This window comes from Cucumis sativus, chromosome 1, assembly GCF_000004075.3.
Source record: "Cucumis sativus cultivar 9930 chromosome 1, Cucumber_9930_V3, whole genome shotgun sequence".
NCBI lineage: Eukaryota > Viridiplantae > Streptophyta > Magnoliopsida > Cucurbitales > Cucurbitaceae > Cucumis > Cucumis sativus.
Window position 1 is genome coordinate 10,891,545 of NC_026655.2, and position 14,105 is coordinate 10,905,649.

The 14,105-nt window shown below is 35.0% G+C and overlaps 1 protein-coding gene across 3 annotated transcripts; it reads left to right on the top strand.

Moving 5' to 3' along the window:
- Positions 1-1,049: 1,049 nt before the first annotated feature.
- Positions 1,050-9,421, top strand: LOC101211334 (C2 and GRAM domain-containing protein At1g03370). 3 transcript variants are annotated; one of them, XM_031883787.1, is made up of 10 exons: positions 1,050-1,202; positions 1,609-1,960; positions 2,295-3,536; positions 3,614-3,796; positions 3,947-4,236; positions 4,334-4,450; positions 4,562-4,824; positions 7,804-7,975; positions 8,173-8,445; positions 8,554-9,421. In XM_031883787.1, the coding sequence occupies exons 2-10, from the start codon at positions 1,612-1,614 to the stop codon at positions 8,746-8,748; spliced, it is 3,084 nt and encodes a 1,027-aa protein (XP_031739647.1). In that variant the 5' UTR covers positions 1,050-1,202; positions 1,609-1,611; the 3' UTR covers positions 8,749-9,421. The 3 variants fall into 3 exon arrangements, with proteins under 3 accessions (XP_031739647.1, XP_004139509.1, XP_011654699.1); XM_004139461.3 differs by having other exon boundaries at positions 1,051-1,960; XM_011656397.2 differs by lacking the exon at positions 1,050-1,202 and having other exon boundaries at positions 1,741-1,953.
- Positions 9,422-14,105: the final 4,684 nt, after the last annotated feature.

The following is a 14,105-nucleotide window of genomic DNA, read 5'->3' on the forward strand; positions in this document are numbered from 1 at the left end:
AACTAGTGGAAGTCATGGATCCCGTCCACGGTTTTATACCCTATTTTTTAATACTTTTTCTCATACTCAATTTTTGATGCTATTTTTTAAAATAACATATTAAGAAAAATCCAATATTGATTCATGTTGGACAAAAAAGTGTGATATTCACTTAATTTATGGATTTCTAAAAGTTTTTATATTTCAAAATTTCTAGTTAAAACTATGAAATTCTAGGTGGGTGTGGATGTGCTTGTTCCTTACCAAGTTTTAATAAAACCTACAAATATAACTATTTTTTTAATATGAAAATATATATGTTAGCTTGAATAACGGTTGCACCTTGTTATGATCGTAGTCTATATGTGCTTGTTATACGAGATCATCTCTGATTGCTTCTTGCTTAGGGAAGAGCTTGGTAAGGGTGAAGGAAATGGACAAAGAAAATTTCCTCTAACATAAGTGGAGAAATGGATCCCCATGGTATCTTAAATATTTTCAAATTAAGGAGTGACAATGGCAACTAAGAATGTTACTAAATAAACCTATATAAAATCTATACTCTATTAGTAAAAAGAATAAGACAGGGGTTGTTTGAAGTTCTTAATTCTAATACAACGGTGGAAAGAGGAATTAAATTTCTCATTTGAGATAGATCAAGTCAATTACCATTAAGCTATATTCACTCTCTAGCTCTTAACAGATAATTATTGGTAGAGACCACTTTGAAATTTTTGAAGATTAAAATAGACAATTTAAAATGTTTATAAATTAAATTAAATTATAAATTATAGATTAACCTATCATTTTGGTAGGGGATGTTTGGTGTCATTCCAGGATGGTACGTGTGTTTTTAAATATCTCACTTTAATTTCTAGGCTTTTAGATTCATAAATGTTAGAAAGAATGAAGTTTAGGTTTTTTATTTTTACAAAGAAACTATTAATTTTGAAAACTATATTCACACCATTAATCTTTTCATAAATGGAAATGATTTATTTATTATTTTGGAGATAGAAAATGGAAGTTAAAGTATTTAACTAAAATGAAAAGGCAAGTTTTTATCCCCACAAGGATTAGTGAGAAAAGAAAAGAGAAAAGGAAAAAAAGAAGAAAAGAAGAAAACGAAGAGAATGAAATAAGCGCAAGGTTAGAAGAAGAGCCCTAATGAACCCCAAATTGGGGGTTTGGCTAAGAGGATAAACAATTTGCAGAAGAAAAAGGTTAGTTTGGTTGCATTTGTTTATGGATCGTCAATATAAATATGCGTAAAAATTGAATGTGAGAAAGAAAAGTCAATGTTGGAGCCTAATCTGCATGCGAAAAGGTAGAAAGAGAAAAGAAGAAATGGAAAAAAGGAGTGCTATGGTATATCCGTATACGCGCATTTCCAATTTGCAAGGTCTTCCTCACTTCAAGCTCCTCCAACTTCCATCTCTTTTCCTCTTTTTCTCAACAATCTTCTCTTTTCTTGCACCTTTTGTCATTGTTTTAGTTGGATCATCACATATCTTCATACCCCATTTCAATTTCATTTCATTCCCTCCTCTTCTTTCTCTGTATTATTGATTTTTCTGTTTCCTTGCTTTCTGGGTTTATAACTGGATTTCTATGTGTTCTGGGTCTAAGAATATGAAGCTTACTGTTCATGTAATCGAGGCTCGGAATTTACCACCAACCGATCTCAATGGGTTGAGTGATCCCTATGTTCGGTTGCAGCTTGGTAAGCAGAGGTTCAGGACCAAGGTGGTTAAGAAGACCTTAAATCCAACTTGGGGTGAAGAGTTTAGCTTCCGGGTGGATGATCTTGATGAAGAACTAATGATCTCTGTCTTGGATGAAGATAAGTATTTCAATGATGATTTTGTTGGACAGGTTAAGATACCCATTTCCCGGGCTTTTAATTCTGATAATGGCTCCCTTGGCACTACTTGGCATTCTATTCAACCCAAAAGCAAAAGGTCCAAGCAGAAGGTTTGTGGTATGTTGTGTTCTCCTTATATAGTTTTCATGTATCCTCGTCCTTTGGGTTTAAGTTTACGATTGTTTTTTTTTCTTTTACATTCTTATTTCTAGTGAAACGGTTACAGAATAAAGGGGGTTTGTTACTTACATTATTCTTTTATATAAAACATTGAAGTGCAATGCATGATTTAAAGTTAATTTAAATTATGTGTGAATTGTGATCCAATTTGTGGTTTGTGTTGCTGGAGTTGTGATGAAATTCTCCGTGATCAATGTTGATTTTGTTGATGAAATATTGTTGTTCCGATAAGGAGTTGAGAAAATAAAATTGTTTGTGCTAATGTTGGCAGGTGAAATTCTTCTTGGTATATGTTTTTCTCAAACCAATGCATTTGTAGAATTCAATTCCAATGGTCACGTGTCTTATCCAAAGACTTCTAGTGATGAAATAATGGGTTCACCGCCAAGGTCTCATAGTGGCAAATCTAGTTCTCCATCTCCAGTGAGGCAAAGAGAAAGTTCATTGAAGGAACAAAGATCTTCTCAGCAGAAGACCTTTGCTGGTCGTATTGCTCAAATTTTTCAAAAAAATGTAGATTCTGCTTCGTCCGTTTCTTCTCGTGCTCCTGAGCTGTCAGATATATCTGAAATCCCTCCGTCTGAAATTTTGGAAGTCAAATCAGAAGATCAAACATCTATGGCCACATTTGAAGAAGCAATGAAAGTATTGGAGTCAAAAGATCAAGAAAGTGAAACCCCGTCGAATTTTCCAGGAATAATGGTCGATCAATTGTATGCCATTCAACCCTCTGACCTCAATTCTCTACTCTTTTCATCAGATTCAAGTTTTCTACAATCATTGGCTGACCTTCAGGGTACTACAGAACTGCAACTTGGAAATTGGAAATTTGAGGATGGTGGTGAAAGCTTAAAGAGAACAGTATCATATCTTAAGGCTCCAACAAAACTAATCAAAGCTGTCAAAGCATTTGAGGAACAATCGTACCTAAAAGCTGACGGAAATGTTTATGCAGTTCTAGCTGTTGTCAGCACTCCAGATGTAATGTATGGGAATACATTCAAAGTAGAGATACTTTACTGCATTACACCTGGTCCCGAGCTTCCGTCGGAGGAGAAATCTTCACGACTGGTAATTTCATGGCGAATGAATTTTCTGCAGAGCACTATGATGAAAGGAATGATTGAGAATGGAGCCAGGCAAGGTATAAAGGACAATTTTGACCAGTATACTAGTTTGTTATCTCAAACTGTTCCTCCAGTTGATCAGAGAAGTATTGGGTCAAATAAGGAACAGGCTTTGGCATCGTTGGAGGCACCGCCACCACAGTCGACCTTTAAACTTGCTATACAATATTTTGCTAATTGCACTGTTGTGTTCACTACTTTTATGGCTTTGTACGTGCTTGTACACATTTGGCTGGCTGCACCTAGCACGATTCAGGGCCTTGAATTTGTAGGGCTTGACCTACCTGATTCAATAGGTGAATTCATTGTGTGTGGCGTCCTGGTTCTGCAGGGTGAGCGTGTTTTGGGGTTGATTTCACGCTTCATGCGAGCCAGACTGCAAACAGGTAATTTCAGCATATAACCTATGCAGTCAGTTTGTTACTACAAGCTCTATCTGATTGCAGTGCCATTTTTATAACAGGAAGTGATCATGGAATCAAAGCACAGGGAGATGGATGGTTGCTTACTGTTGCTCTGATTGAAGGGTGTAGTTTAGCTGCAGTGGATTCAAGTGGGTTATCTGACCCATATGTGGTGTTTACATGTAATGGGAAAACTAAAAACAGCTCAATCAAGTTCCAAAAATCTGATCCTCAGTGGAATGGTATATATTTTTTAATATGTTTGATATCTGTTAGTTCTACCTAGATCTACACTAAGAGTAGGGAGATCTAATTTTGTTGTAGAAATTAATGTCTTAAATTTATACTTGGTTCAGACTAGTGTTCTTACAGAGATCTTGTGTTTCTTTCAGAAATTTTTGAATTTGATGCAATGGATGAACCTCCTTCTGTGTTGGGTGTTGAAGTTTATGATTTTGATGGGCCTTTTGATGAGGCTACATCCTTAGGATATGCTGAGATTAATTTCCTCAGGACTAGTATATCAGATTTGGCTGACATATGGGTACCCCTTCAGGGGAAGTTAGCTCAGACCTGTCAATCCAAATTGCACTTGAGAATTTTCCTGGATAATACGAGAGGAAGCCATGTAAATATTGTTAAAGAGTACTTAAGTAAAATGGAAAAGGAGGTTGGGAAAAAGGTACATGGTCTAGCATCCTACTTTAGAATTTATATTCTTCATTGGATATCTCACTTTCCATTTATATACTAACAACTTTAGTTAAAATGAATTGTAGATCAATTTGCGTTCTCCCCAGTCAAATTCAGCCTTTCAGAAATTATTTGGGCTTCCAGCTGAAGAATTTCTTATTAATGACTTTACCTGTCATTTGAAACGAAAGATGCCGATTCAGGTGCTTTAGTGGTTTAGTTAATTAAATTTCATGTTATTGTTTGCTTTCTTTTCATCCACAATGAAAATTATAGCTCATGAATCTCATCTAATATTTAGTTGCTGTATTCAGGGGCGCATCTTCCTGTCAGCTAGAGTCATAGGTTTCCATGCAAATATATTTGGGCACAAGACCAAATTCTTTTTCCTGTGGGAGGACATTGAGGATATTCAAGTTGCTGCTCCAACTCTTTCATCAATGGGCAGTCCAATTATTGTTATAACTCTCCGAGCAGGTAGAGGCTTGGATGCAAGGAGTGGTGCAAAGACACTAGATGAAGAAGGCAGGCTGAAATTTCATTTCCATTCCTTTGTATCGTTTGGTGTAGCACATAGGTAATTTCACTCTGTTGCTAGTTCAGTTCATTTGATTTTCCACTCCTGTTACCATTTTGTCTATTACTGTCTTTTGGTAGTTGTACTTGCGTAGCCATTCATCATTTTCTGGCTTCAAATGGGGCTATTTGCCTCTCTTCTTCTAGAAATACACACTTGAATTCTTATGCAAAAGAATTTCCCCTTACACTATGGATCTTGGTTGTGTTTGGAGCCTTGGGAGATGTTAGTGGGGGCTTTCATTGGTTGCACCTCCCGTAGCTTTAGTTTGGTGGAGAATATTGAGGTTTAGATTAAAGTAGGGGAAAACATTGTGGATTACTCTTTCAAAGATCAATGTTCAAGTTGACCGGAAGTGTTTTGTTGCTCAAATATTTTTCACTTGAGATCGAAAGCTTTGGACTGTGCAGGATTCTGTAGTAGGATTATGATACTTTTGTAATTTTGGCTCTGAGTTTACGATTTCAGTAGTTAGATTATTGAATTGCTTTAGTAGTTGTTCATTTATTTGTTTAGTAATTTAAGGATAAATTTGAAGCTTTGCATAGTTAATAATTGGTAAGGAAAAGTATATGGACATCCTCTTGTCTTTTGAACACTCCGATAATTAGATAAAGAATTTATATAATAATCTCGAGATTTAGATGCTCAAGATTGGTAGTGGTGTTTGGGGATGTTCTGATTTCCATCTGAATTGAGTGCAGTGCAAGAGGAGCTACCTTAGAAATTAGATTCCAAAATCACCTTGAACCACATATTCAAGAAACAGGAGTAGATTATTTAAAAGGAAAGAATCATTAGGAATGCTAAAAAGATTTTAAGAATGCAATGCAGTACCGACTAACTCGTACAACGTCGATTGGAATGTAAGAGATGCTTGAATTGGATCCCAAATAAAAATTGTCCAGGAATTTTGCTTCATTGCAGGTCATGGTTGGCTGCATATTTTTTAAGAATCTTAGAAGGTGTTTGGCAACCGACATGTAATTGAGGTGGGTGGGTAAAAAAATCTCACCCACCGTATGGGTGCACCAACAACTGTTAAGGTTTATTACCTCGTTATTTGTGTTCACTTATATTTCTCACCTCGTTATTTGTGTCAACTCTCCTATAATAATTACCAACTCAAGTCAACTCCCCAAAAATAACTGCAACTAAACACCCTCTTAAAGTACAATACGTGTGTAACTATAATACAAATATAGTTGTAGCAATACATAGCCTGTCAGTACTTCTTCGTTCTACCACAAGGCTTAAATGGAAACATTGTGGACAGAAAATTGAAAAACAAATGATCTTATTTGAGGTAATACTGATATGATATTAACCATGACTTTAGTCATCCAATCATGCATTGGAGGGGTGCTTTAGGTTCTATGTTTCTTTCTTGGTGTTGATGACCAACTATTTTTTTAGATATCCGTATCCTTTAGGTCTTAGTTTGCTTGACTGGATCTTTAGCTGGATTCTCTATTTTTGGAGGATGGGATTTTTATAGATCTTTTTTTTTGTTCCTTTATATTCTTTCGTTCTTTTTCAGTAAAAGTGTGGTGCATAAGAAAACCTTGGTGAAAAATGATGGATATGGTTTTTTATTCTCATGCTAATGTCTTTATATTCAGTAAAATTTGATTGTAAAATTTATGATTGTATGATTTTGTTCTACTTGATGGAGTGTTACTTGTATGGTTTCAAGGCTTATGCCTTACCTCTTTAAGAGAAGAAGCCTCAAATTATTTTGCTTATTATTATTTAAGCAAACACCAATTTGGTGTTACTCAAATAATATTATTCCCCTCCTTTTCTTGTCTAATGATTTTTTTTTTTTTCTGTTACTGTTGCTGCTTTGCCGCCAGAGCTTTGTTCTTTGTTCTCCTAAAAATTATTTCCATTAGAACACATGATTATTACCACATGGAACATTTTACTCCTTTATATATCAATTATTAGCCTTCACTCATCTTCTTCACTTATGAGAGGTAAACATTATACAGATTTAATATATCTCCAAACTTTACTGGTGGTAAAACTGAAACCAATCAAAGACATCCTCAAACTTTTTGATTCATAAATTCTTAAAGAAAGAGAAATAGTGGAAAGTACGGATCAAACTAGAGTAAGACCGCCACCTTCTGAAAGAGTAACATTTTTCTAGTGTTCTAAGGTTCTCTTTGAAGCAGCATTCCCATATAGTTTAGAGCCTAGAGGCCAATATCCATTAGTTTACTGGAGTTTTGTTGCCTGATTTTATCTCCTGTTGGCTAGATCACAGACCAGAGCTTTCTGGTAGTTAACTTTCACCCTGTTGCCAACTCAAGCAAGCTCGTGTGTGCTTTAAGAATATGAAATAATCCTCGATACTGCTTCTGTCAATTTGCAAACTTTAGCCATCAGGACATGCTTCAAATAGGGTCAAGATAAAGGCTAACTAAAATAGAAAAGTGAAGAGTGGATCGCTTGCCTCAATGATGGCTTTTATTGACTTCAATTTTTCTTTTTCCTGTCTAATGTTATAAAGGCTGAGCCACTTTGTGGTATTGCAGATGCAGCTCTCTGTCCGAGAAATCCACTTCTCTTTTATTTTCTTTCTTCCATAGAATCCCAAGATGGAAAATCCCATTATACGTTATCACAGGCTTCCGCTTCACCCAATCTATTTTTACAACCATTGCTCCATTTTTCTTAGGTTATAATTAACTATCTGGTTAACTATTAGGATTGAACACATAGTTAGTATATTCCTCATGAAGACAAACTGATTATGGCAAATGATGAATGAAATTGTGCTTACTATGCTCTCAAGTATTTTCACACCCTTGACAAGACTGATAGGGTCTTCCCGTAACCGAACATTCGTATTGTTACCACCTCAAATTTTTGGGAAGCAATCTTTGTATTCTTTCATTTAGAACCAAAGTTCCAATAGCTTCTGTTTCTAATTCCACTGATAAAAATATTTAACTCTGAATTGATTTATAGGACAATCATGGCTCTGTGGAAGGCTAGATCCTTGAGTCCAGAGCAGAAAGTGCGAATAGTTGAAGAAGAATCTGAAGCCAAAGGCTGCTTACAGACTGAAGAGAGTGGATCATTTTTGGGTCCTAGTGAAGTCAGTATGTCTGAGGTTCTCTCAACCACTCTTTCTGTTCCTGTAAGCTCTTGTTCACCCTCTCTGTTAATTTATGGTCATGAATTTGAGTTGCTTATTAGTATATTATCATATTCATTTTATGATGTTCATTCTACTAAATTATTAATATACTTGTTACTCATTGTTATCACGTTTATACATTAATTTTATTGCTCTATATTTATTATATGTTGTATTATTTCTGCTGGTGCTTTCAGACCAACTTTGCTATGGAGCTATTCAATGGGGCTGATTTGGAACGCAAAGTTATGGAGAAAGCTGGTTGTCTTAATTATTCATTTACTCCATGGGAATCAGAGAAGGAGAATGTTTATGAAAGACAAATATATTATATCTTTGACAAGCGTATCTCCCACTATAGAGTTGAAGTGACAAGTACACAGCAAAGACACTCACTTCCCAATAAAAATGGTTGGTTGGTTGAAGAGGTCTTGACACTTCATGGAGTTCCCCTAGGCGACTATTTCAATGTATGAATATTGAGCAATTATGTTTTTACTCAACTAAAATCTAGTCTCAATACACAGATTGAAAAACTTTTGCGCTCATTGATTGGTTAAATGCATCTTTGGTTACAGGTTCATCTTAGATATCAAATTGAGGATCTACCTTCTAAGTTGAAGGGATGTTGTAGCGTAGTAGTATCCTTCGGAATGGCCTGGCAGAAAAGCACCAAGCATCAGAAAAGGATGACAAAGAACATCCTGAAAAATCTACATGATCGTTTGAAAGCGACTTTTGGACTCGTTGAGAATGAATCTGCAACAAGATAATGCTTGGGTTTAATGTATTGCTATATATATGTACATGGAGATTTATGCACGTAAGGGAGCTGGTCCTTTAATGATGGGTGATATTCTGCTTCTTTTTTCAGCAAATGTCTTGCTGATTCGAGCTTGATTGGCAAAGGCAACTACTCATGTTTTGTATTGAAAGCTCTAATTTTCTTTTGCCACAATAATTGGTTATTCGGAAGGCTGAAAAAAATGATTGAACAGATTCTGGAATGGCGCTTGATTTGATAGCTGTAAACCTGGTTTTGGATCGAGAAGCTTGAAGTGAAGTTTTGAAGTGAAGTTGGTGGTACGTTTGCATAGAGTTGCTGCCTTGAAATTCAGAAGTGCCTCTTCATGGGAGAATAGAGAATGGAATAGGCAACTAAGAACAAATAATAATAGTCCAGTGATGGGCAGTCAGATTTTTTGTTAATTAGTTTATACTCATAGATTGATTAGTTTTATTGATATGTATAGGTCGTTTTGTAATTATTCATTGGTAGGCAGGACCTACTAGCATGTGTCGGAATCATCATGTAGATGTCCCATGTTGGTTTTACAGTTGTATATGAGACACAGAATGCTGATTCGATGTATAAACTATGCATCGCCTAACGATTTAATATTAGTTCCATTTTTTGATTGATAAATATCGAGTCATTTCTAGGGATGAGGACTTGGTGATTTTTTGCTGCTGCTTTGTTTTGATTTTTTGGATGTTTAATCTCTGTTGGATCTGTAAAACTGTGCCCATTTAGGCTATGTAAAATGGAACTTAGGCCACGTTTATTACAGGATAAAGGTATTCCATTAGTAGTAATGTCAAATGTTGTCTCCAGTTTATTAAATCTATAATCAAATCATGCAATGCAATTCCTTTCCTTGAGAAATGAAATTTTGTTACTATGACAGTACAGCAAAATTGCACATTTTATGATAAAAAATAGCCAACATACTTGTAATCTTATCATTGATACTTGTACATACCTCTAGGAGTCTATCAGCATATTAATGGACTGTCATCTTTTCTATCATAGTCTATGAGTAATAAATATATTACCATCGTCTATATAGAAGATATCTCTTACCTTTTCCCAGTTTACCCTCTAAATACAGGAAGATGTGAGAAGATAACAAAAATTAACTCTCTCCTTCAATGTTCGATAATGTTTTTGTTGCCTGTTTTATGTTTCTTTTTTCAAAACAAAAACAAGATATATGAATATGTTTGATAACTATTTATATTTTTTGTAGATATATGAATATGTTTGATAACTATTTATATTTTTTGTTTATTGGAAAAACGAAACTGAAACAAAAATGTGTTTGGTAATGGTTTCTCGTTTCTTGTTTCTTTTTTTAATAATATAATATATAAAAATAGGAAAATTGTATATTAAATTTTTGTCTTTTAGTAGAGTTTTTTCTATGGAGTGTAAATAGTTTTTTTTTTTTTTTAATTATCTCTAAAAAATATGCCTTATATTAAACATAAAAAAGAAAATGATGAAAAATTTATATCATTTAATACAAATGATCAAAAGTATTAGCACAACAAGGTATAAAATCAACCCTAGTTTAATAGATGGTCAGAAATGGAAAAGAAATGCATTTATGTCATATCACTCAATATCTTTCTAAAATTTTTATAAATTTGTCTTAATTTATTGAAGGTAAACTTTATTTTCTTGATTACACAACAAACTCTAACATTGTATAAAACATCAAGTGCTAAGATCTTTGAACTAGATGATTTTTACAAATGAAACTTCGTTAAATAATTAATAACATACCTTGATCCATGACTCATCTCTGAGAAATTGTGTTTCTCTCACTTGACTTTCTTTGCAACTTAATTAGATTTCTTGACGGGTAAGAGTGAACTACTTGAATGAAACACAGTCAAAAGAGTAATCCCTAAGGTTCTATTTATACACACTACTAACTATTATGATGTTTAATTAGTGCATTATCTTTTTATCTAATATGCCTAATAAAATAATAGGTTCGAAAGAAATAAAATAATATATAATGCACATGGACCACATTAATAATAATATTTTTTAGGATGTAGAATGTAATATTAAAATTGGAATAAAAAGGAGAATTAATAAAACTAGAAAAGATGCTATTTTCCCTATTTTTTGTCTTTAAATTACTACCCTCTTTGCCGCGAGAACACCAAACGGCTTATCGCCATGGCATCTTCTTCGCCCTACGATAGTCTAACCACCAATAATTCTAGTCAGATTTTTCTCTCTAACTCTCAACATTACTCTATCTCAAGGTTTAGCAATTATCGCTACCTTAATTGAGTATCAACGCAACATATTCTTTGTCAGTCGTCATTGCTATCATTGGCCTTCACTGGAATTTTTGGTTGTGGGTGAGGTTTTGGTATACTTAATTATGAGTTTTTATTGAATTGGGGCATACCCATTGAATTTAGATATTCAATGGACATGGGTTTAGGCTTTTTTTTAAGTTTGGAGACACTCATTGAACTTAGATATACAATAGACATTGATTTATGTTTTTATTTGAGTGGGGTGACATACCCATTGAATTTAGATACAAAATAGACATGAATTTGATATTTTTTTTTCCTTATAGTTTGGAGACATCCATTGAACTTAGACGTAGAATAGATATGAATTTGAGTTTTACTTCGAGTTGAGGGATATATCCATTGAATTTAGATATAAAACAGACATGAATTTGTGTTTTTCTTTGAGTTATGGAGACACCCATTGATATTAGATATTCAAAAGACATGCGAATTTGATTTTTTCTTTTAAGTTTAGCTACGGACACACTCACTAAATTTTTATATATAGTAGACATGGATTTAATTTTTTACTCAAGTTTTCGGACAAACATACCCATTGAATTTAAATATACAATAGACGACGCATCTTTAGAGTTAGCAATACATAGGACATACATACTCATGAGCCTAGCCTAGACGCCTAACATAGTTGCACACTTAGAGCCAATTTATAATACACATATGGAATGAAACAAGCAAGTTTTTGGCGTCATTGTCGGTGAATTAATTGATTTACTTTAGGATTTCATTTGTGCGCTAATCTCAGGTAGAAAGTTCAATCTTAGTTAAACTGCGTGTTTATCCGAAGAGCACGTGAACAAGTTTATGAGTGATGGAGAGCATCTAGAATTCAAATTTGATTTTGAGATTGAGTGAACCTTTTCGCACAGAAGAAGAAATAGAAGACCAAGGTGACAAGAACCTAATAGAATGACAAACAACAACAGAGACAATGCTACCCCATGATAAGAAAATCTCATCCTTATAGCCCACGATCTGAACAGATCTATGAGGAAAAATGCATCGCCAAGAAGCTTGTATGATTTCAATCTCGGTATCGCCAACCTTGTATTTAGTGACAATGCCAGATTTGAGATAAAGTAGATCATGCTTCAAATGATCCAAAATGTTGGTCAATTCGGGGGATACTTGAAAGAAAATCCACATGACCAAATTAAGAATTTCTACTATTTGTGTGCCTCATTTAATATGTCGGGCATATCATAAGAGAAACTCCATTTCACATTTTTCTCGCTTACTCTAAGGGATGAGCTGAAGAAAAGGGACATAATGAACTTCGGGAAGAAGGAAAGAGAAGATCTGCATGATGCGTGGAGCTACAAGCGATTGGTTAGGGCATGCCCCCATCATGGCATACCTGAATGGATTTTGATGGAAGTCTTTTATGATGGGCTCAACAAGATGGCACATGTAAACCCATAATCTTGGAAAAATTTAAGTCCTTTGAAGTGATTGAAAGTTTAAGTGTTGAAGGGAGTTAAGGATAAAAACTGTCATGAAAGGTATGACATAGTTATGGAAAAAAGGGAAAACTTTTGGCCAAGTGTTGAGGCTTAAGAGTTAGGCATTTTGGAGGTTATTTTGGTGGTGTGTAGGCGAACCAAAGGAAAGAAAATAACCTCTAAAGAGGTTATGAGGCGTTTAGGGTTTGGTTAAGTGGCTAAGGCTTGTTGTTTGGGCATTAGGCGTGAAGAACCTCTGAATGGGTGTCATGGGTGGCTAATGTATGCTTGGGTAGACGAGAAAGACTATCACTTAGAGGTTATTTAAGGTGTTGATGGGCTAGGCGAGAAGGCTGGCGACTTAGTGATGGGCGAGGAGCATGGCACACGAGAAAGTCGTGGAGGTTAGCAATGCGTTTGGCACTAAATGTGTGGACTTATCATTGGACATTGGACATTGGACATTTTGATTAGGTGAGATGATGAAGAGGTGGAGTGAGTGAAATGCTTTATAGGTGTCCTCTGCATGCTTAAGTTAAATTTTGGCTAGTAGGAGGTGTCAATAAAGGTTCATGCAGGGTTCAGTATAAACAGGTCACTTTATATGGACATTCTCTCAATTCTCTTGTGCGTTTTGGCTGAAATTTCTCTCAAAAGATCAATATGTGAGTCTAGTTTCTAGATTAGGGCTAGACAATTTTGAGCAAGGGAGAGTTGAGTTTGAGTTGAAGAAATTGTGGAAGCTTAGTTTTCAGGTGAATCTGAGCAATGTGCACTTCTAGAGGGCTATAAAGCACATCCTTTGGAATTTGGAGCTAAACTTTTGAGATTAGAAAGGTAAGAAATTTCTGGGAAACTAAAAAGTTTCCCAAAAGAGTTGTAGATATTTAGTTTTGATTTTTCAAAGTTGGGTCAAGTTTCTAGACGAAAAAGGTAGTTTATGGACAAGTTGGTGGTTGGCCGAGTGACAAGGTAAGCTAGATGAGACAGACATGTGTTATGATGAATAAAGAGTTTAGTGGGAGTTGAGGCTTGTGTTGGACACGCAACGTGTGCGTAGGGCGCACGCGACCAAGGAAGCGCGTGGCAAACCTGACCCGCAAGGGGGGTTACGCAGGACACTAGGCACGTGTGGCAAGGTGAGGCGTGTGGCATGCCTTTGCACAAGATTAACACGTCGGCGTAGTAGACAATGGACGACGTAGTATAAAGATTTGCACAAGATTAACTTCATGCCCAGTGCACACGACCAAGGCCTTGTTGCCCATCCATGCGTAGTAGACAATGTCATGGGGTGTTTTTGGAGTTTTTTTTTTTTTTTTTTTTGTGATTTGTGAAAATTTTAAGTAAAGTTTTGGTATTTTCATGGTTAAGGGAAATTAAATGGATTACTTTACCATTATTTCAAGTCAAGAAGAGATTGAAAAATTTTATAGACCACATACTTGAGCTTGTATATGTCACTGAAAAATAATTTTGTTAAAGTGATTTCAAACATGTTCTTAAACTATGATTTATGAATGATTTGTATTAAATGTTTAAGATGTTTTATGATTAGTTTT

Bases quoted from the DNA above. Each gene is read 5' to 3' on its own strand.
- LOC101211334 (XM_004139461.3), top strand. From the start codon at position 1,591: ATGTGTTCTGGGTCTAAGAATATGAAGCTTACTGTTCATGTAATCGAG. The intron at 4,451-4,561 runs GTGCTTTAGTGG...TGCTGTATTCAG, and splicing joins AACGAAAGATGCCGATTCAG to GGGCGCATCTTCCTGTCAGC. The intron at 8,446-8,553 runs GTATGAATATTG...CTTTGGTTACAG, and splicing joins CCCTAGGCGACTATTTCAAT to GTTCATCTTAGATATCAAAT.